Raw genomic sequence first — 23,605 nt, forward strand, 5'->3', positions numbered from 1 at the left:
CCCCTCCCTTGTTGTGGGTTAGTTTCCACATATTAGGGAAACCATTCTACCTTTGATTTTAGAGGACTGGCTTTTTTCACTTAGCATGATAGTCTCCAGATCCTTCTATTTACTGGCAGATGTCATGAAGTCATTCTTATTTATGGCTGAGTAATAGTCCATTGTGTATATATACCACATTTTCTTTATCCGCTCATCAAAAGTGGTTCCATTCTAGTTTTTTGCAGAATCTCCATACTGCTTTTCAGAGTGGTTGCAAAAATTTGCAGTCCCACCAGCAATGTTTCCCCCACATGCTTGCCAACATTTATTGTTACTTATATTCTTGATAATTGCCATTCTGACTGGAATCTGAAATCTCAGTATAGTTTTAATTTGCAGTTCTCTACTTGCTAGAAATGTTGAATATTTTTTTCATTAATTTGTTGACCATTTGTTTATCTTTTTTTCAGAAGTGTCTTTTTAGGGTTTTTTTGCCCATTTATTGATTGGGTTATTTGTATATTGTTGTTGATTTTGGTGTTAGGCTTTTTGAGTTCTTTGTATATCACAGAAATTAACCCTTTATCTGAGATGCAGGTGGCAAAGATTTTCTCCCATTCTATAGGCTCTCTCTTCACACTCGTGATTGTTTCCTTTGCTGTGGAAAAGCTTTTTAGTTTGATACCATCCCATTTATTGATTTTTTAAATTTTACTTCTTGCACTTTAGGAGACTTGTGGAGAAAGTTGATTTCTAACCTGACATGTTGGAGTGTTGGGCCTACATTTTCTTCTAGTAGATACAGGGTTTCTTAAATACCTAGGTCTTTGATCTACTTTTAGTTGAGTTTTGTGCAGGGTGAAAGATAGGGGTTAAATTTCATTCTGCTACCTATGTATTTCCAGTTCTCCCGGTACCATTTGTTGAAGAGGCTACCTTTTCTCTAATGTTTTCTGTATCTGTGTCTAGTATGAGATAACTGTATTTATGTGGGTTTGCTCTGTGTCTTCTATACTGTGCCATTGATCTTCATGTCTGTTTTGGTGACAATACCATGCTGTTTTTGTTACTATAGCTCTGTAGTATAATTTAAGGTCTGGTATTATGAAGTCTCCTGCTTCACTTTTCTTGCTAAGGACTGCTTTGGCTATTCTGGGCCCCTTATTTTTCCAAACGAATTTCATGACTGCCTTTTCTATTTCTATGATGAATGTCATTGGAAATTTAATAGGAATTGCATTAAATCTGTATAGCACTTTTGGTAGCATGGCCATTTTGACAATATTAATTTTGCTTATACAAGAACATGGGAGATCATTCCATCTTGTAAGGTCTTCTTCAATTTCTTTCTTTAGTGTTGTGTAGTTTTCACTGTAGAGGTCTTTTATCTATTTTTTTTAGATTGATTCCCCAATCTTTTTTTTTCTTTTTAGGTTATTATGAATGGGATAGTTTTTCTAATTTCTCTTTCAATCGATTCATCATTAGTGTATAGAAATGCAATTGATTTATGGGTGTTAATTTTATAATCTGATACTTTGCTGAATTCATTGATGAGTTCTAGAAGTTTTCTGGTGGATTTTTTTGGGGGCCTCTTCTAAACCTAGGATCATGTTGTTGGCAAACAGAGATAGTTTGAGCTTTTCTTTTCCTATTCATAACCCTTTAATTTCTTTCCTTTGCCTAATTGCCCTGGCTAGAGTTTCAAAGACTATGGTGAGTAGAAGTGGTGAAAGAGGACATACCTGACTTGTTCCAGGTTTTAGAGGGAATACTTTCAGATTTTTCTCCATTTAGAATGATGTTGGCCTTGGGTTTAGAATATATAGCTTTTCCAGTGTTGAGGTATGTTCCTACTCTCCCTAGTTTTTCTAGTGGGTTTTTTGTTTGTTCGTTTGTTTTTTGGTACCAGGGATTGAACTCAGGGGTACTCAACCACCGAGCCACATCCCAGTCCTATTTTTGTATATTATTAGAGACAGGGTCTCACTGAGTTGTTTAGTGCCTCACAATTGCTGAGGCTGGCTTTGAACTTGCGTTTCTCCTGTCTCAGCCTCCCAAGCAGATGGAATTACAGGCATGTGCCACTGCACCCAGATTTTCTAGTATTTTGAGCATGAATGGATGCTGTATTTTTTTCAAATTCTTTTTCTGCATCTATTGAGTTAATCATATGATTCTTGCCTTTAAGTCTATTAATGTGGTGAATTACATTTATTGATTTCCTTATGTTGAATCAATGTTCCATTCGTGGGATGAAACCCACTTGATCATGGTGCACAGTCTTTTTAATGTGTTTTTGTATGCAATTTGCCAGTATTTTATTAAGAATTTTTGCATCTGTGTTCATCAGGAATATTGGTCTGAAGTTTGAAATTGATGTGTCTTTGGTTTTGATATCACAGTGATATTAGCTTCATAGAATAAGTTTGGAAGGGTTCCCTCCTTTTTCTAGTTCATGGAATATAAAATTCCTCTTTTCACTGTAGAAGTCTTTCACCTCTTTTGTTAAATTTGTTAAATTCCCAAATATTCTTTTTTTTTTTTTTTTGAGGCTATATTTCTAATTTCTCTTTCAACTGTTTCATCATTGGTGTGTAGGAACGCAATTGACTTATGGCTGTTACTAGAAGAGCCAACCCTGATCTGAGAACAGAAGAAGGGTGGAAAGCACTATTTCATGCAACACCTGGTGTCCTGCATTGCAAGAAGTGGCTTCCAAGGCCTCTAAAGTCCTGTGGTTGAACTCTGCCACACCCATGTGATCTCTCCCTGTCTCTCCATCTTCTCCTGCCTTGTTTTTGTTGTTGTTGTTTAAATCTTTTTATTTCCTCTCCTTCTTCCTGATCAGTTTGTTTTTCTTAATCCATTTTTCTCTTCCCACTGCCCAGGGAGCCACCCACACTGCATGACTCCACACACAGTGCTGAGCTCACCTGCTGACCTTTCCTCTGGAAAATCTCTCATTAACAGCTTTTCCCCAAGAAGGCTTAAGTCTGGTCTTGGCATTTGTTAAATATTGTTAAAGGAGGAACAAAAGTTACCTATTAAAGGAATGTTATATTATGGTAGCCTGTGTAAGAGATACGATTTTCTTTTTCACTTGATGAACACTTTATTGAGCACCTCCCAGGAGTCAGACGCTGAGACAACAGCAGAAAACAAGACAGATAGGACTCCTGCTCTCATGGAGCTTGAATTCCATCTAGTAAGGAAAGACATACACATGAATAAGAAAATAGCAGTTGGTGACATGTGCTGTGTATAGGAGAGAACAAGTACAGAGATGGGACATGGTGGAGGGCATTTTTGCTGATATCTGAAAAATTAGAACAAACCAGGAGAGGAGCATCCCAGGCAAGAGGGCTTGCAAGATGCAAATGAGATCGGTGCATTTAAGGAACAGAGAGGGCTGAGAGGTAAATTAGCAAGAGGTGCATTGAGATAAAGGCTAGGGAGGGGTAGGTGTTGTGCATCCTTGTGGGTCCAGGCAAAGAGTTTGAACCTTTTAAGTGAAATGAGAAACCATTGGAGGGGTTTAAGCAGAGGAGAAACATTATCTGATTTATGCCCTGTCATGCATAATAGTCACCTCATCAATGCGTCCCTTGTTAACTGCTTTCACAAGTTTTCATTACAGGTGGAATAGACCCAAACTCTACACAGCTCCTCCCTTGCATTGCTGGGGGGCTGCTACCTTTAGGTGACATGCTGTGTACTTATTGAGCTTTCACTAATGGACAGGAGTAGCCATGAACAGTGTGTGTACTAAGTGTGTGTGTGTGTATGTGTGTGTGTGTGTGTGTGTGTTTGGGGTGCCTCACCTAGTGAATGTCAAAATAATTCTGTAAATACATAGAGAAATCATCATAATTGCCATGTTCTCTTTTTAGATCCAGCTATATTTAGACTTCCCCAAAGATTCACTCAGGCATTTAAGTTTTTGAGTTGATCAAGTTTCTGTTGTCCCAAGGGTTTGTGGAGGAGGAAGTTGATGATAGCTGCAGACCTCTAACTGTGTCCAGCCTCATTCCTGTATTTATTTCTGTATTAAGTGTCCCCTGAACTCCAGGCCCTACTTTAGACAAGAGGAATACAATCCTTGCCTTCAGGTGGCTCCAGGCAAAATAGAGAGGACTCTCAGTCACCAATCCTTGGATGCTCCACTTCCAGGAATTGTGCCCATGACCTGGCATCTTGAAACTACTCCTGAAATTCAACAAGCATCTCAGAGAATTCAGAGTTTGAAAGAAACCTTAGAAGTCATCCATCCCAGTACTCCTCAGTAAGAGTACTTTTGGTATTTGGAATGGGACTATCCTGAGCACCATAGGAAATCTCATATTCCTGGCCACACCCACTGAATCCCACAGGCCCCTCCTCCCACGAGTCCCACCCACTTCGCCCCACCCCAAACTGAAAATGCTTCTGAGCATCTCCCTACAGTGACTGAGTTGAGAACTTTGGGTGTAGCCCAGGCCTCTCAATTTGCAAACAACTTACACACTTCTTTGCTCAGAACCCAGCAGAATCAGTACTCATCATGCACATTTTACAATGAAGTTCATTTCTGAAATATGCATCTGTTTTTCATCCTTTCAACTGATTCTGTTTTCTCAGACTTATACTGTATGTGTTACAAATATAAGTCTGAAACTTTCAGGTGGGTCAAGAAAAAGTTGAGCATTTTCATATTGTTCTATACATAAGTCAAGATTCTGATATATACCATTGTCTGTACATGTTCCACTGAATCTACCTTTATTTTTTTTAATTCATTGCTCAAAACATTACAATGATCTTGACATATCATACATTTCTGAATCTACCTTTAAAGCGAAAAATCTGACTCCTTCTGACTACCCTCTTTTTCTGAATGCTTTTGTCAAGCATCTTCTGAGAGAGTTATTGTTATCCCACTAAGTATGGAGGGTGTAAACAAAACATTTGGGCCTACAAAGCCATGTCTGCAGCCAGCTTGGACTGTGTGTCACATATCCTGACTTAGGCACCCAGATCACATCTCAAAACTCATTTGCCTTCACACACCTGACCTGCTTTCTTCATCTGCATTTGTTACTTTCTCCCCGCACACTGGAATGTTCTGTAAGTGAGGATCACTTAGACTAATTATCAATGCGTTTAAGAGCTTTTATTTCTTAAGTGACTCTTCTTATTATTACTAAATGGAAAACTCAGAATTGAGAGTGATGCTTTCAAAGAATTTTTGTGGAGGAATCTCAACCTCTTTGAGCAGTTGTCTTTGTTGAGGTGTCTGGAAAGCTGGGGGGCTGCTGGCTGACTGGATGGAGATGCTGAGCCCTCCTTGCCCCTGCATGGATGCTGTATTATACACTGTGGGGAGGAGAGACGTTCAATTATTTTTAAATTTGTTCTTTTTTCTTTGCTTGCTTTCTTAAGTAAAGTCAATCTAGTTTCTTTTTCTGTAGCAAAGGAGGAAGGAACAAACAACAAATTAATCAGACAGGAAGCGAATACCGCAGAAGGACGTCTGCCTCTGACTCAGTGTGTCACACTGAACAGGCCAGAGCTGGTCCAAAATGGCTGACCAGGCAGGACCCCATCTCTGCTTTGGAAGATGATGCCTTGTTCAGGGGTGGTTTTCTCTCTCAGCTCATGTCTTGCTTGTTCTCTGTCTGCCCGTGTCCCTGATAATGCCTTCCTACAGTTCCTTTTAACGGTAAGAGAAATCGTATTCAAACTGAATTTATTTTATCAGTGAGAGGGAAGAACTAAACGGTTTTTAATGGGCCATCATATGTGGAGATGCAATTATTTAACTTTTCGGTAGAAGACCATGTGATTTTTTTTCCTGTTGCCCATTTTGGTGATTGTGGGTGATTGACAACTTGTGTTTTTAGCCAAGCTGTAAGCAAGATTTGAAGTAGAATTTTCCTGACCATTGGACAGATTTGGATCTAGAGATCAGAAAACATGTCCTTTGGAAAAAGGTACAGTTTGTTGTCGACACAGCTACCTTTGACTCCTCAGTTTGGCCCATGACCATAGGGCTTTAAAGTAGAGGGAGTCTTTGGCAGTTTCAGACAAAAGTAAGGAACCAACTTGGAAAGAAGCTGTTGCTGCAGATGTGTTAAGTTCAACTCCCAAAAGAAACCATTTCTAAGCAGAGTCTGTTAGGGAAAAGACCTCTAGTCTTTTAGAATAATTCTATCCATATCGAAATAGGGCAGGGCATGACTACTACTCCAAATAAAATTCTATAGCATTTATTACAACTATTTATATTTAATATAAATAATATTTTGGCAAAAAAAAATCATTTAAAAGATTCAAGCCATGTAGTCAGAAAGCTACAGAACAGGATTAGGATACTATTTTCCGTTAAGAAAATTATCTTGGTTATGTTTGAGAAAGCAGCTTGACTTACACACCCTTTTCCCCTCCCTGGAATATACAATAAAGCTTTAAAAAGAAGGAGGGAGCTGGGGTTTTGGCTCAATGGTGGAGCCCTTGCCTGGCACGGGTGAGGCACTAGGTTCAATTCTCAGCACTGCATATAAATAAATAAATAATAAAGGTTCATCAACAACTAAAAAAAAATTAAATTAGAAGAGCACATACAACTTTAGTTAATAAGTTCTTTTGAATAACTTGATGGCATAACTCGTGCATACATTACAAATTGAGATGTTATAGATGAAGAAAAGTCTGCAGAAAAATTCTAATTTAGGAAAATAGAACAGCTTTGTAGAGAGAGATGGGCTGGGGAATGGGGAAGACTAGGATAGGATGGTTAGAGGAGGATGAGAAGCAAGGAAAGGTTTGGGGGTCTGTGTGGAACCCATACTCAAAATTCATCTGAACTGCCAATTGTAGAGTGTTACGTGTTAGCTTCATAAAGTTTTGAAGTGGAAGATGGTCTAGTCACAACTCTTTTTTTTTATAGGTCTGAAGAGGTTAAAGAATTTACCTAAAACCACAGTCAGCTTTTTTGCACTCTTTGGAAAGTTTCTCCTTGGGTTCCTTGTTCAGAGCTCTCTAACTGCTCTACCACATAAACGTTGAGTCGTGGCCGACTGTGGAAGAACTAGAATGTTCAGAAACCCCCTGAGGGGAAACTTACTCCCAGGGTTCTGCAGCAATTTCACTGATTGTTGAGAAATCAAATTCTAGATCTGGCCTATAGGCTGGAAGTTCCCAGCCTATGATAAAACGTAAGAGGAAGTGAGCTACCTAATTCTGGGACTCTTGGAGTTTTATGCCCTTTTGAAGGGTATAAAATGCCTGTCTGTATTTTGTGACCTTCAGTCCTAAAAATTAAAACTGAAAAAGAAATACTAGAATAAGAAATGCCTTAATCAGTATGCTTTTCTGAGAGATTAAAAGTGCACTTTATACACATGTCCTTTTACCATTCTTCTGTGATCTGGGAGTTTGGGTGGACACACGTGGGCTGAGCTTTAAGTCAGCTCCTGTTTTCTCTTTCATCTACCAGCCACTTAGCAAGGGTTATGCTCTTTACTTTTGCTTATTTTATTTTTAACAAATGGCTAATACTTATTAAGCACTGCCTCATTTAACTCTTCACCCTACTAAGTAGGTACTACTGTCCCCATTTTATTGTAGAAACTGAACTTAGGCCAGGCAATTTGCCCAAGGCCACCTAACAGCTGGGTGTGGAGGAAGTTTTCTGAATTTCAAGAGCTCTTTTCACAAGCTGCAGCCTGAAGCCAAGGTGATAAATTGCACAATTTCTGGAGATTCTTTCCAGTCCTGGGAATCTGGGATCACAAATGCTTTGTTTAAATAATTACAGCAGTAGTTATTATCTTTAAAATGATGAATCTCAAGTAAGATATTTTCCTGAATCTTTTGCTCTTTTCAGAAGTAAATTTGGTGACCCTTCTGCTTATGTTACAAGGTTATACTCTCAAAGATAAAATGAATACAATATACCAAGTATGTTGACCTATAGGTGTTGTGAGTGCTGGGGAACAGGGACAGATCTTATTCCCCAGGATAAGTCAATGTGGTGCTGATGATTTAGGAAGACGGTAGCATTGAGATTTGAGCCCCTTAAAGAGAGTACTTGGAAAATACTGGAAGTCATGGGTAAAAAACTGACACTTTTTAGTACACGGATAAAGCAAAACAGGGTTTCCTTTCCCCACCCACAGTTAAATGACAGGTACCTTAATCACCCAACTAAACTTCATTTTCTCACCACGAAAGGGGTGAATTTGTATTAATTTTGAAGTTAATTATGTATAATAAATTTAAAAGTAATTTTACTTCAGAGCAACTTTTCTTTTCCTAGCAGTGACTCTTAGGGTAAAATTGTGAGTTTGTGTCCAAGTTCCTAGCCAATCTTAATAACATTATAGATGCTTCAAAATGTCTTCTGTGAAAAATGCTTTTCACCACCTCCCCCCACCACCCCAGGTAAATCAACTGGCTGTCTACAAGAATTCTAAGAGAAGCATTTCTAAAGTAGCCAGTACCCTCTACTGCAGAGACATAAACCTTTGTCATTGAGAAGATAACCTAGGCAGAGTCACTTAAGCTATTGCTTTAATTGCTGATCAACCCAGAAAAGGGCAAGTACAGTTTGAGAAAGAGGGAGTCCGGGCAAGGCAACTGTGTTTTCTACATTTATCGCAAATGGAGAATAACGATGATAAATAACTGGGTGAGGCTGTTGATTTGCTTACAAAGGAAAGCTGGCTTCTCTTCTCTACATGTTGCTTCCTCTTTGGTGTAGCTGCCTTTTCTGTTTTTTCTCGTTTTGATTGCCTCATTGCTCTGAGCAAGGACCTTCAGCCTGAGGAGGAGAGGAATAGATAACAGCAACAAACCTTTCTGCAAAGGTATTAAGAGTTTCTAAACGGTCAAACAACGAGAGCTTGTGGGGTGGGGAGGCAGAGATGTTGCACATTGACTTATATCATAAAATAGAAACTATGCGCCACTGCAGCTGTGAAAAGATCGTGTTAAAGAAACAGGATGACTGTGGTTTACTGTGAGCATCGATTTTCCTGTTGAGCCTTTTTACAGGAAGTTGAAGAACAAAGCCAAATTCATCTTAACTAGTTCTAATGGTTTTCACATCTTAAAGATATCTAAGTTTGCATCATGGTCAGTATAAAGAAGAGAATCAAGAATAATTTTGATCTGGAATCCCAAATCTATGGGCTTTTTAAAATTCAGGATTTTAGCAGCAATGTGAGTTTGGTAAATTATTTTATTTGTTTCAGGTTATCTTGGGGTGGATTCAATGCCTTTGTAATGAATGCCTTTGAAATTATTTTTTATGGTTCTAATAATTCAATATGAATTTGAGCCTTGAAACACTGTTGAGTTACATGTAGTATAAATTTCCTTCTATTACTATCTTTTGGTCAAACAATTGTGTGTGTGTGTGTGTGTGTGAGAGAGAGAGAGAGAGAGAGAGAGAGAGAGAGAGAGAAGAGAGAGAGAGAGAAAACAAGAGACAGGGAACCAAGGGAGGGTATATACATATATTTATAAGCTAGAAGGGTATGTGTCATAATAACAAGAGCTGTCTCTGGGTGTCATTTACCCCCAACTTTTTCATCTAACATTTAATCATTATTGAATGCTTCCATCAGTAGCAAATACCACTTTTGTGTTTTATTTTCCTTTTTGTGTTGACTACTGTTCTCCACAATGCTCCTTGTGGAAGCAGGAGAAAACAACAACAATAAAAATCTAGCCAAAGAAGCCAAGAATACACAAGAAGTACATGTGTGAAAATAAATGAAGAAAATTATAAAGTAAAATATAAAGGAATGTAAATAAAAATAAGACAACAGAAAATAATGAGGGAAAAGAGCAGTGGACCTCAGATCTGTCCCACTGTATTATTTCTGTGACACCCTCCCCACTCCTACCCCACAGAGCAAATAAGATGCTTTTCCATTGATTCAAGTATTTGGGGATGGGAGGTGTTTACTTTTCCTCCAATATTTTAGTTAGCATAGTATCTAACAGTGACGTTGGGCATGATTTATAAAGCAAAATGCTTTATTTTTTCAAATAGTCCATAGTAGTGATTAAACAACTGGCAAAGCTGGTTCTTGTCTTCTCTGATAGAACCCGTCCCCCAGGGCTCGAGACTCACCTTCTGAGGAGTGACAGCTCTTTCCATTGGGGGACGTTGGAAATCTCTCCTCTCAAGCCATTCTGTAGTTTGGGCCTCACGCAGTGAGTTCTAGAATTAATTTTAAGTTGGTTATGAAAACTAAGAATTTATTTATTTAAATAGTCAATTGTCTCAATTCTAAGATCAATCACTGTACTTTCAGGAATAATTCTACTTTCTTAGCATATTGAAGTAGAAACCCTGAGTTTCCTGGTGAAAATGTCTGGACTGAAATGTGGGCTATGGTTGAGCCTCTAGTTGGCCACGCAATTGGGTAGACTAAGTCCCCTCTGGAGCAGGGAGTAGGCTAGTGACACTGTTTCTCACAAGGTGTTCCTATTACCCTACATGAAATGGTTAGTGAATGGGTCCAGGCTTCAAGATGCCCACATTGTTCTGGGCATGTGATGAGGTCTAATGTGAGTATTAAACCATGATGTTGTGTTATAGTAAAACCAAAGATGCCAACCAGTTCATTCACAGATCTAAGACATTCTAGAATTGCTTGATATTGATGTGTACTCTGCATGTGTGCACATCCATACCAACCAATAGTTTTTAAGTCACTTATGCAAAATATTCTGCTCTGTTCTCTTAACTTATAACTTCTTTATAAAATGGCAGATCCTGGGCTGAGGTTGTGGCTCAGCGGTAGAGCACTTGCCTAGCACCTGTTAAGCACTGGGTTCGATCCTCAGCACCACATATAAACAAATAAAATAAAGGACTTGGAAAATAACTTTTTTAAAAAAATGGCAGATCCTTTACCTCCCCTCAACTGTTCTTCATCTAAAATTCGATGATTCCTGGATGATTCATTTAGTTATTAGATAAAGCTTTGACAACCACTCATATACTAAGTGTCAGGCTGATTTTTTTTTTAATTCTCTAACATCTTGACAGTCCAGATATATTGTGAGTAAGAAATCAATTGATGGGTATTCTATTCAAAGTCATTGTCCTGTTTCCACAATGGATAATAAACAATGCAAAACAGTATTAAAACAATGTTAACAAAACAATGTTAAAATAGTGTATATTAATTTCCTGTGGCTGCCATGACAATATCCCATAGACTATGTGGCTCAAGTAACAGAAATTTGTTTTTTCACAATTCTGGAGGCTAGAAGTCCAAGATCAAGGTCTGAGTTAGGGTTAGTTTCTGCTGAAGATTCTCCTTGGCTTGCAGAGGGCTCCTTCTTACTTTATCTGTTCATAGTCTTTCTCTGCCTGTGTATGTCCCTGGTGTCTCTTTCTGTTCTTATAAGGACATCAGTAGCACTAAATTCAACTCTACCCTAATAGTCCTACTTTTAATTTGATCACCTCTTTAAAGCCCTGTCTCCAAACACAGTCACATTTTGAACTACTAAGGGTTAGGACTTCAGCAGATGAATTTGCAGGGGACATAATTCAGTTCCTAAATCTGTGTGTAAAAACAAACCTTTTCCACCCTGGAGTTTTCTTAGTTAGCAATATAAAACCCAGTAAAACAGGTGAACATTTGAGAAAGTGTGGCTCGTCTCCCTGTGATGAAAGTTATTTAAGCATCGAAATGATTTTTTTAATGAAATTAAATCTAAAAGTATGTTTTTAAAAGTTCAGTGCCTGGGATGGGTTGGGTAGGAGGACAAGGCTCCACACATGGTGAGGTCTGTGATTGGCCGACTGTGGGGACTCTAACAGGGTGGGCAGCAGGACAAGACAGCTGATTCTGATGCAGGAGAAGACAGACTGCACTGTGGGATCCAATGGCCTAGGCCTTTCCCTGGTTCAGGGGCCGCTTTTGGCCCCCTGATAGCCGCTCCTTCCTGCCATGCTGCCTTCTCCTGAGGGAAGAACCCAGCAGAGCTCTGGAGGCCTGGTGGCCTGGCTGCCTTTTTCCTACCTGGTGCAGCTCTATTTACAGACATAGAAGGCAAAGCCAGCCCTCCCCACCACTCACCCCAGGTCTGTCCCTCCTCTGCTAGGTGCTCAGCAGCCTACATACCAGCAGGATCTGTCCTCACCATTAGGGAGGACAGATCCTTGACCCATCCACTGATGCCTTACTCTCCAAAACTCTGCTGAAACCTGACACACAACAGTTCATTTTGTTTTCCCAGCAACTCTCCACTTAACAGAAGGGAAAGGAAGGCTCAGAGAAGTTCAGTTCTAGACCCAGGCTAATAGGCCGGAGAGTAAGGATTCAGAACCACATTCACTTGACTCAGGTCTCATGTTCTCATTTTTTCATTCCTGAGACCATACTGGTGTCTGGTAAAATCCAAAGGTCTCCTTCTATGACTGTTTATAAGCTCATAAAATACAGAGGATTACAAAGGAAATTAATTGCAGTGAAATACACCCTTCTTTACTAATAGTTTAAGCAACAAGATATAAACATTGCCAGAATTTCAAAAGAGATCTGCAACACTTGTACTATGACGTGGAAGTACTCTGTGAAAAAACATTGGTGAAGGAGTCTAGGGGCACTGTGATTGGTGGTCTGCATTTGTAATGGAAGGATATGTTAAATAATTTGTACTTTTCTTTATTTGCATTCAGGAGACCCTGATTCTACCCCTGGACTCTGTGGGTATGAGAATCCAGGCAGGAATGCGTAGTCAGTTAGGGTCTTTCTCTAGTATCAAGACCCTTTAGAAAGGCCTATCTCTGATTCTGATATGAGCTGTTAACTCTGTGGAATCAGGGAATCCCCCTGTGCCTCCCAGACTTTGGGGTTTTACTTCACTGGAGAAGTCAGAGCTGTAAGGAAAGCAAATCCCAGTATTTAGTGCTAGCAAGCCCCGTGACATAGTGCTGATTCTTTGCCCATCACCTCACAGTGCAGGTGGGATGAGGTTAAGAGCCATTCTGGTGGCAAGAACTTGGCCTGTGTATGTGATCTTTGGTTCTCACTCCACACATATTTAGTGAGAACCTTACTGTGTGCCAGCTAATGGGGAGACTGGTATAGTCCACAGTCTGGTGGGAAGATAGTCAAGTGGGTCTGGCAGCAGGCCCAGGATGGTGAGATGTAAGATTGGTCTTCTTTGATCTGTGTGGTGAATGACAGGATTGGAGACTCTCCTCACAGCCTAGCCCAGAATAGTTCAGACTCTGCCCAGCAGCTACTCAGATAGGAAGGAGCAAGGAGTGTGTGGCAGACTTAGTATTAAAGTGAGTGTGAGAATAGTTCATCTAGAAAGCAGTGAGAGATACAGATGGAAAAAATGGCAACAAAGGTCCTCAGGCACAGAAGAGTGAAGAGAGAGCTTAGTTTTGCATTGGCCTTAGAAAGTGAGAGCAGGCACTCATAGATCCTCTTCCCTGTTGATCTAAGGTAGCCAGGAAATGACAGCCCTACTTCATGCAAGACCCTAAAGCCTTTGATAGTTTCTTATACTTGGTTTTGACTGTGTGTTTCTGCAAGCTGGCCATGGCCTTGACCCTGACCCCAGTCCCAGCCAAGTCCATTGTGGATTCTCTCACACTAACCTTCTGGTTAGCTCAGTTCCCCCTACCTGCCACCCCTACAAATGTGGTCCAGAAGTTTATTTATAAACCAGTTTGTGCACAGACAGTACTAAAACTGTAACAGCAAAGATTGTAGAATAACGAAGGAGGCCTTTGAAGGCATCCTGAAAGAGTCCCCATTTGCAGTGGTCCCTGAGCTGTGCAGTATAGAAATTCAATTTGATTTCTGTAACCAGAAACTGACTCATGAGAACCAAGCCCACAGGGGGTTCCTGTTAGTTGGCCAGAATCCATCATTCCTAAATTAGGATAGGATGACAGATTTCATGTTGGTTAACGTGAAATCAGACAAAATAAGAGTCTTGAGTAACATCATATGGATCAAACTCATGGATGAACTGTGCCATGAAACCCATCTCTCCGGCCCACCAGACAGACCAGGTTACCCCCTGCCTTGGTAAGCTGCCTTCTCCAACTGTTAATACTGTTGCTTTGGCTTCATCATCCTTCATAGTCAGGCCTGAGTTCAGCTTCAGACTCCTGTCCTTCATCCTGGTCCTGGAGGACCACCAGCCCCAAGGCCTCTGAAGGTCTTCCACAGCAGGAGAGCCCCCTTCATAAGGGCGCCCAACCCTGCTTATAGTGCCTAATTAGCCCCATGGGGGATGGATTGCTGTCATGCAGGAAAAAACAGTTTAAGGAACACATTTGAAAAGAATCCTTGTCTGAGACAGTATCTTACTTAAAAACATCTTTCCAGCTAGTTAACAGGTGAGCTGCAGCACTAGCTAGCCTCCCTGAAAATGCTTGAAATGGTGGGAACAAAGCAAGGTAGGGTGGCCCAGGGGAGGGGCAGGCACCAAAGGGGCCGATTTGAATGAATTGCCGTGGAGCCCGCTAGTGAACGGTCATTTATCTGAGTCTTGCGTCCTCTGCTATGAATGAGCAGTCTTGCTAGCTTGCCCTGGTGCTGTAGGCATTAGTGGCAGCGCAGATAAAGCGCCTGGATCCACCAGTGCTCAGGAAGTGATAGCTGCTCCTGCTGCTGTGGAATGTTTTTAAATTTCCATTTTTCTAGACAGCCCACTTGGAAAAAACTGTTCTCACTGGTTTTCATTCTTGATTTCCAGTGGCTGTGACAAGTCCAACAATGTCCTTTTAGCTTCTCCCTTCTGTTTGTATTCAAAGAAAACTAGCCATCCAGCATTCTTTCAGTAGAAAGTTTTTATTTCAAGGTGTAAATTTTTCCACATTAGCATTTAGTGATGGAGCTACATTAATATTTTAAGTTCTAAGAAATGGTTCTCTGCAATCAGAAGACTATTGAGAATAAAAGAAAAATAATTCTGCTGTTTGAAATTTGGGACATATGGCATGGAAATTGTTACTGGGACGGAGGTCAGTGTCCCAGGCTGCCAACTGGTTTAAGACTCAAAACTCTACAACAAGGCTTCTCAAATGTCAGTGCCTATGGACCGCCTAGGGATCTCGTTAAAATGCTGATACCAGTTCAAGGCGGGCTGAGAGGAGAGGAACAAGAGAGAAAGTTGTGTGGGAGCAAGTGATGAAGGAGAGCCACTTCTGCTGCGTTTCTTTTCCATCAAAGTTGTCCAGGATACATTTTTTTTTTCACTTTGAAAACAAAAATTTTTATTGCTTTAAATAGCACAAAGAGGTGAGGGAGTTAGTTTGTTGCCTAACATGTTTTAGTACAGGCAGCCAAATAAAAACAATGGTATGTCACGTTTACACTTTGCGATTTCTAGTACTTTCATGAAAAGCTTCCTACTGACTCAGCTACAGGCCCCAAGGCCCCTTCATTCTACTGGGGTCTGCAGCAAAGGGGCTGGAATTGAGTAGGTTTGAGCACTGGATTTGACTTCCAGTCTCTTTAAGCACCTCAGTTTAGAAGCACCCCCCCCCTTCCAGAGCAGTTCTCAAAACAAATTAATCCTGTTCCTTTTACAAATTTGACCTGCATGAAGGTTATCATTTTGGTAGGAAAGCAGGGAGGAATATTAGAACAGAGTATTGCTAAAAAGTCTAACGTATGTCTGTGTTTTGTCTTTTCAGATTTATCAAGACTATTGAAAGCGTAACCATCCAAGATGCCTGTCCCTCCCCCGCCAGCGCCCCCACCACCACCAACATTTGCTTTGGTGAGTGTCTCCTGTCTGCTTACTTTCTATGCATAAAACAAGCCAAACAAAGTACAAACCTGGCATACAATCATGTGTTTAAGGGTATTTACATTTTTTCGTAGTTGTGATATAGCAGGCTTTGCCAGGGCCCTGAGTAAGCCAAACCCTGAGACCACCCGAATCCAAACAGCACGAAGGGTTCTTCTGGTGAAGGTCTCCTATGAGGCATGGTATGTGAAGTATCAGGTTTCCCCTGCTCTGTCCATCAAAGGAAGCAAGACCACCCATGACAGGGATTTGCAGGAGCAGTTTGGAAGCCAGCAAGCACTGTTTCCATTCAAATGAATTCAACATCTAGGCTTTCATTGTTGGGGAGAACCATCCAGAAACACAAGTCTCTGTCTGCAGTGCATGCAGTGTCTTCAAGTTCCCTTTCTTTATTTCTGCCTTCTCCCCTCATTCTTCTCACTCTGTTTTCGACAAATATTATGTCCACCAGCATCACCCCCGCCTCTCCCCCACACATGCCATCCCCTTTTAAACCTATGCTTGCATTCCAGTTGTTGACTTCCCAAAAGAGTTTCTTTACTGCATTTATCCTGATCCCTTGATATGCCTGGTAAGGGAAATCAGAGCATCGTCTCCAGGATGCCACACTCCATTACAGAGGCCTCCCCAGCACCGAAGCCTTCACTGTAAAGGAACCTCACAGTGATGGTCCCTTCATTATTCCTGTGGGGAAACTGAGGCACAGGGAGAAGAAAGTCTCTTCCTCCAGGTTGCTTTGACACACATTTAGATAATTCATCTGAAGTGAGAACTTAGCTGGGAAGAACTGACCTTTAACCACCTCCCTGCTCCTGAACACGTGGTCCTCCACCTTATCAGTGACCCAAGGAGATAAGCACAGATATTGAGAGTTGGGAATCATTTAGAGAATTTTGATGGTAGTCATGTGTCTGTTTCTAACATTGAATTTGTGTCTTCTTCTAAAACCAATTCATTTTTATAATAATCCATTGTTATTTTACAAAATGTCAGACTGTGATGGATTAGAACAAAATTCTAGAAACTGATTCCTTGAATGAATAAGTTTGAGAAGCTCTGATCTGGCTAACATGGCAGGACTAGTTTATATATATATATATATATATATATATATTTCTCCCAAATATGAATTTTTAAAAACCTTAATGCTTATGTATTTATTTTAACATGTGTTCTAAAAATTATAACTAGCATATCAAACCAAGGGTTTGATAGTGAGTTAATTTAAAAGAAAATGTTCATTGACAAATAGTATAAGAAATAATATAGTAAGTTGACTTAATGAAAAATATTAAATTAAGACAGGTGGCATGAGAAGATGTGAAAATCATGAACACTGTAAAAGAAGGATTAAAGTTTACAAAACACTTGTTTATCCTACTAATTCATTTTTATCTATTATTACCTAATTCAAAGCAAGATCTTAGAGAAATAGGATATAGAGAGGAGAAAAGGGAATGGTAGGTTGGGACCCTGTCCTGTGGAACAGTACAGTCAAGGCCCTGTGTGCCACATGAGAGAATAAAGCATCCAAGGAGGTCAGATATGAAAATAAACTTCGAAGTAGAACAGAATGCCACTAACGGTGTTTGACCCAAAATCTTTTAAAACACCCAGTGTGGACATGTCCATTAAGGTCCCTGGGCCTTAGTTTATTTTCATTCTTGAAATGAAGACAGTAGGTAATTTTTAAAGCTGGAAGGACAGCTGAGAAGCTTTTCACAGGCTGCTCCTGGGGAGTGTTGAGGGCAGATGGGGAAGGGCTATTATAGAGGCCACATTTACCCTTCCGTCAGATTATAAGGAGGATCCTAGAGTCAGACTGCTAGGGTTTAGATCCTAGCTCCTCCTCTTAAAAACTGCTCTTTCCATCAGGCCCCAAGGCCCCCTCATTCTACTGGGGTCTGCAGCGATGGGGCTGGAATTGAGTAAGTTTGAGCACTGGATTTGACTTCAGTCTCTTTAAGCACCTCAGTTCAGAAGCACCCCCTGCTAAGGTCCTTCCAGAGCAGTTCTCAAAACAAAGTAATCCTGTTCCTTTTAAAAATTTGACCTGCATGAAGGTTATCACTTTGATAGGAAAGCAGGGAGGAAAATTAGAACAGAGTATTGCTAAAAAGTCTAACATTTGCTTTGGTGAGTGAATCCTGCCCACTTACTTTCTATGCATAAAACAAGCCAAACAAAGTATAAACCTGGCATACAAGCATGTGTTTAAGGGCATTTACATTTTGTCGTAGTTGTGATACAGCAGGCTTTGCCAGTGCCCTGAGTAAGCCAATGGGGCAAATGATTTAACCTCCCTATATCTCAGTTTCTTTTCTTTAAAATAAAAATAATAACCCATAGGTTTGGTAAGGACTAAATGAAATAATACACACAAAGTGCTAGAAAAACAGTGCCTGCCCCAGAGTACAAACTATATAAATGTTAACTATTATTATTATAAGGAAGTAATATGTTATAATTTAATTATTTTAAGATGCTTCCAACTGAACATAGAGTAATCCTATGTAGCCACCTTCAGGGTTCTTCTGAACGCTTCCTCGGCCTCTAACTCTGATAGTGAAAGTCTGGGTATGGATCAAGCCACACACCAGATTTACCTCTTCTAGTCCTGACTTGCTTATCTGAAGTCACATCCCTTTCATAAGGATTGGGACAGCCCAGCAGGACCCTCAGGTCTGCTAGAAGGGCCTTGGGCTTTGTAGCAGTCACCCTCACCCTGGGACCAAGCAAGACCCAGCCAGTTCCAAGTGTGACAGACACAGGCAGATGCCTACTTCCAAGCTCATATGCTGGGTTCTTAGTGTCCCCACTCCTAAAATAACCCTGAACGAACAAGATCCCAAATTCATAGCAAGGAGCTTTCCCAGGAACTTGGAAATGCAGGGGGGGGGGGGAACATTTTAAAGCAGCACTTTTATTCACTCTGCAATTTCAGTGAACTAAACATTTAAAGAGATTAAACATCAGACCCACCTTAGGCCAAAGGGACATGAGGGGACTCCCTAGGGTAATGAAAATGTTTCTGTATCTTGATTGTGGTGGTGGTTACACAATTGTATACCTCTGTCACAATTCATAGTACTGTAAACTAAAAGGATGATTTCACTATACATAAATTATACCTCAATATATAGGACTTAAATTTAAAAAAAAAAAAAGCCTCTCTGTCAATGTATTCAAAGGAAATTGTTTTCTAAAACTGTCTCATCAACTTTTGTTGATGAGAGACCATTTTTCCCTTGCACCAGGTTACTTCTGAAAGATGGGAGGGATCCTGTTCTTCAGGACCCACCCTGAAGAATGAAGCCTAGTCACATCCTGCAGAATCCTCTCAGACTTAGAATTCCCTTCTGTGCATAGCCGTCTCACCCTAATTTGGCTCTGTTGGTTAAGGCCAGACTGTGGCCTGAATCTTTAGAGATTTTCATCAGGGAATGACTCTTCCTGCCTTGAAAATGAAAGCGATTTATTACAAATCTGCTCCCAAACATCTGGGTCTTAAAAAGAATGACATGGAGTCTAAAACTTGTGGAGAATTTACAGGCTATCACCAAGAACCTTAATAACTAGATTCCAATATCCTGCCGATCCAGCTGAGTATTACAGCGCCTGATTTTAATCCAAGAACCGCACACAAGTTCTTGTGGTTTTCTTTTCAGGCCAATACAGAGAAGCCTACCTTGAATAAGTCTGAGCAGGCTGGAAGAAATGCTCTTCTCTCTGACATCAATAAAGGGAAGAAACTAAAGAAGACGGTCACCAATGACAGAAGTGCACCAATATTGGACAGTAAGTGAAAAATCTATTTTCCAAAGAGATAAATGGTTGGTAGCCTAAAAATCAACCGTACACCTCCCACCAAATTTTTTTTTTTGTTAACAACAGCTGCAAAACTAGCAAAATAAGTGACTGTGTCCCTCATTGTAGGCCACAGCTTTGGCTTGCATTCCCCTCTAATGCTGCAGGAAGCCAGTATAATAATTCTTTGTCCAAGGCATACACAGCAGCAATTCTCTGAATTATTCACACTTTTTGGAGGTTAACTCATTGCTCCTGGCATCACAGATCTGGAGGCAGCATGAAATATGGAAAGTGCCCTAGCCTTGGAGTCAAAGCATGTGGGTCCAGGTCCTGGCACATTCATCATGTACCATCTCCAAGCCCATGGTCTTCATTTGTGAAGATGGTACCTGTCCTACTGCCTCCCAAGTTTGTTGTGAGCTTAAAATGTGATAACCTTTGTAAAAGAGCTTTATTATCTGGAAGGTATAATTCTAGTGTAAGATTATTACTAGGAGCTTGGAGAGGGAAGGAGATCACAACTTTGCTTATGTGTCCATCTGAATCTGAGATACTTTCTGCACCAAGGCAGGGTGCATATAAACAGGCAAGTAGCCACAACACAAGACTGCTCATTAACACTTACAACTGAATGAAAAATCATCCACCACTAATAATTAATTATTATTCCAACACGAAGAATCTACTAATAATTAATAATCATGTCCTGAGACGGTCCTTTCATGTCCCTAGACCTTTCCACTACTCATGAGATGTCCCCAAGATTCATCCTAGATCACAGATCCCTAGTAGGAAATTAGACCCTAGTAGGAAATAGGCCTGCCTTCCAAAAAAATAATCAAATAGAGCTTTGTAGACAAGCGAATAATGATGCAGGGTTTTAGGGAAGTAGAAGATTAGAAGTTTGGGGGTAATTGCTGGGAAAAGTGCCTAGTAGGTAGAGAAGGAAGAAGGGTCAATCAGAATTAAGTAAGTGTGGGAGAAAAATAGAGAAGATGATCAAGGTAAGTCTTCGGAATGCTTCTCAAGCAAGGTAATGAAAATGAGAATGTTCCGTTCATCAAAAAAGGAACTAGGGGGTTTTTGATTCTTGACACAGTCTGACCTATAGATCAAAATGCCCATCAGAGTCACAAAATTCCCAGCACAATCAATTATATCAGAGAGCCTTGTTCTAGCAACCATCTGAGTTGTGGTCCCTGGTAGGGAGCCAGAGAAGCTACTGAACTCTAGGACAGAAGCCAGCAGCTCTCTCATTATAGAGGGGCTTAGGGCCCCTAAGAGATGGGCGTGAATTCCCCACCAATGTTGAAGGAACCTAAACAGCATGGACCTAATCCTGAATCCACAAGTGGAAACTCATTGCATCCTTCAATGTCCTCTCTCCTATTACATGCGAACTGTTAGTTCCTCTATCCTCCAGCTGCTTTGTGATGTTCCAGAGTGTAGTTCACTTGGTGGAAATGAGATGTAACCCAGTGAGTACCTTTGTCATCCCTGTACCTACACTGCAGTCACAAGCTCTTTATAAGTAATAAAGTTCATCTATGGTTTTGTATTTGTTTGCATGTGCACCCTCCTTGGGCTCTATATCAAAATATGGACCATAATTATGAATGATAGCTCTTGAATTCATCCCTGTCTTACAGTTTTCACAAAATGACCAGGAGTCAGTTAGCTATGCTCAATTTTAGCCTTTGTATTAGTCCTTTTTTTTTTTTTTTTTTCTGGATACAGGGTCTTGCTAAGTTGCCCAGGTAAGCCTCCAGCTCCTGCCTCAGCCTTTCAAGTAGCTGGGCTTATGGGTAGGCACCACCATGCCTTGCTCCATTTTCTGTTACTAAATGAAATACCTGGCACTGGGTGCTTTAATAAAAGGAAAGACTCTTAATTAGCTCACTGTTTTGGAAGTTCAAGGGCATTGCGCTGGCATCAGCTTGGCTCTGGTGAGGCCCTCGTGGCAGATGGTATCACAGTGGTGGGAGCGCAGGCAAGAGGGAAAGAACATATGACAAGACAGGAAGCCAGAGAGGGGAGGGCCAGGCTTTCTTTCCTTAATAACAACCCTCTCTCAAGAACTAACCAGAGTCCAGTGAGAACTATATTAATTCCTTCTGAGGGCAATGCCCCAGTGGCCTAATTACTTCCTACTAGGCCCCATCTCCTAAAGGTCCCACACCACTCTCCTCGCCACACTGAAGACCAAACTTTCAACACATGAACTGTTGGGGGTTACATATAAACCATATCCAAACCGTAGCGCTTCTCTATTGAAAGATGGACAAATGCTCCAAGTTAAGAACACAGATGGAGGATACCTGATTATATAGTGATCTCTTTGAATTTTCAGTACCACATAAATGTGTCCTAAGCAGCACTTCAAAATGTATTATTCATTAGTAAATAATGTTTGAATGACAAGGGCAATGTTAATATTGGTAATAATCAAAACTGGTTAAATGTTTTTATGTGGAAGCAATTTTGCATACTCTCTAGAAATTGTTATTCTAATTTGATTTATCCTATTAGGTGAAGTAATCATCAGTTCATTATCGGGTTATTTCTTCTGTCAGCAGAGCTACTACAAGCATCCCCAAAGCCTCACACATGGAAAAGATACAAAGCTAACACCAACCTATGATAAATCTAACACAGAAAAAAAGAAATACCAATGAATAAAATGAGAACCCCAAAAGCAGATAAAAGAATAGAAACAGATTTTCTAAAATTAAGGATAGTATAATGAAGGTACATTTTAAAACATTTAAAATATTTTAAGATCTTGTATTAGTTTTCTAAGAAAGCATAAATCTATCTACCAAGCTTCACTTACGAAGCCTCACTGAGTGAGGAAAAAGATGAAAACATTTTATCCATTATTTTTTCTCCAAAAAGTTTTGGAGCCAGTTGGTTTTATTTTGGAAATTCTTTCAAATTTGAAAAACAAAAAACAGCTAATTCAAATGCTGTATAAATCATTCCCAAATAGGAAGACATGGAAAGCTAGCTAGCTGATAGGTGGAATGAAACCGTTATCATCCTAGTGGAGATCAAAATTTGGCAAAGGCAGCACTTAGAAAAGGAAGTTGTACATTAGTGATTTTCAGTCAGGGTGATTTTTGCCTCCCAGGTGTGGCAATGTCTAACGACGTTTTCCTAAATCTTCTTGGTTTTTTTTTTTTTTTTTGGAGACATTTTTAGTTACCACACCTTCAGTGAATGTGGGGGACACCTCGTGTGTAGAGACCAGAGATGTGTAGACATTTTATAAAGAATAGAATATCCACCCATATGAAAGAATCATCTAAAATAAAATGTCAGTACAGTAGTTCCAAAATCAAGAAGCTCCACCATAGACCTCTTATTATCATGGGTGGGAGAACACCAAGCAAAAACCAAAACATCTAATTCAATAATGTGTTAAAAGAGTAATTCACCAAGACCAAGGTTTTCCCCATTTTTAATGCTTGATTGAACATCTATTTATCCATCATATCAAAAAATAAAAACCATATAATTACCATAGATCTTAAATTGATAAAATTCTATGCTGCAAGAAAATCTCATAAATCTACAATCGGAGGATACTTCCTAACTGTAAATATTCAGAAAGGAAAAAAAAATATTTCAAACCAATAGTTAATATTTTAACTTTGAAACATTAGAGGCATCCTCATTAAAATCAGAACATGGTTGCCTTTAGCAACATTAATAATTTACATTCCTATAAAATTCAGACATCAAAGTAATTCCCCGTATAAAACAGAAATAAGATCTACAGCTTAGAAAAGAGGAGGCAAAACCATTTCATTTACAGACTGTGTATCCGCTAGAAAATGTGAGTCACAAAGTTTTTGTAAATTTTAATTTGTGATACATAGCATAGTGACTTATGAGATAGCAAATGATATTTCCTGATGCCAATAGTAACCAATTCCAAAATATAATAGGAAAAATGTCCCTTCCACAATTTAAATAAACAAAAACATGTTCAGAAACCCTAATAAGAAGCACGTATAAC

General features: G+C 39.9%; 1 protein-coding gene across 7 annotated transcripts in view; it reads left to right on the forward strand.

Annotated features, from left to right (window-relative positions):
- Nucleotides 1–23,605, forward strand: part of Wipf1 (WAS/WASL interacting protein family member 1) — a 116,724-nt gene that overhangs the window by 75,178 nt on the left and 17,941 nt on the right. For 4 of the 7 annotated variants that reach the window (XM_071619050.1, XM_027946143.2, XM_027946144.2 and 1 more), the window contains 2 exons: nucleotides 15,659–15,744; nucleotides 19,443–19,572. In XM_071619050.1, the coding sequence (XP_071475151.1) occupies nucleotides 15,694–15,744; nucleotides 19,443–19,572 (181 nt within the window). In that variant the 5' untranslated portion in view covers nucleotides 15,659–15,693. Of the gene's footprint in view, nucleotides 1–5,488; nucleotides 5,684–8,789; nucleotides 8,832–9,095; nucleotides 9,187–15,658; nucleotides 15,745–19,442; nucleotides 19,573–23,605 lie in introns of those variants that run through there. The other 3 variants (XM_027946142.2, XM_027946146.3, XM_027946147.2) reach the window with 3 other exon arrangements.

This window comes from Marmota flaviventris, chromosome 11 (genome assembly GCF_047511675.1).
Source record: "Marmota flaviventris isolate mMarFla1 chromosome 11, mMarFla1.hap1, whole genome shotgun sequence".
NCBI classification, from domain to species: Eukaryota; Metazoa; Chordata; class Mammalia; order Rodentia; family Sciuridae; genus Marmota; species Marmota flaviventris.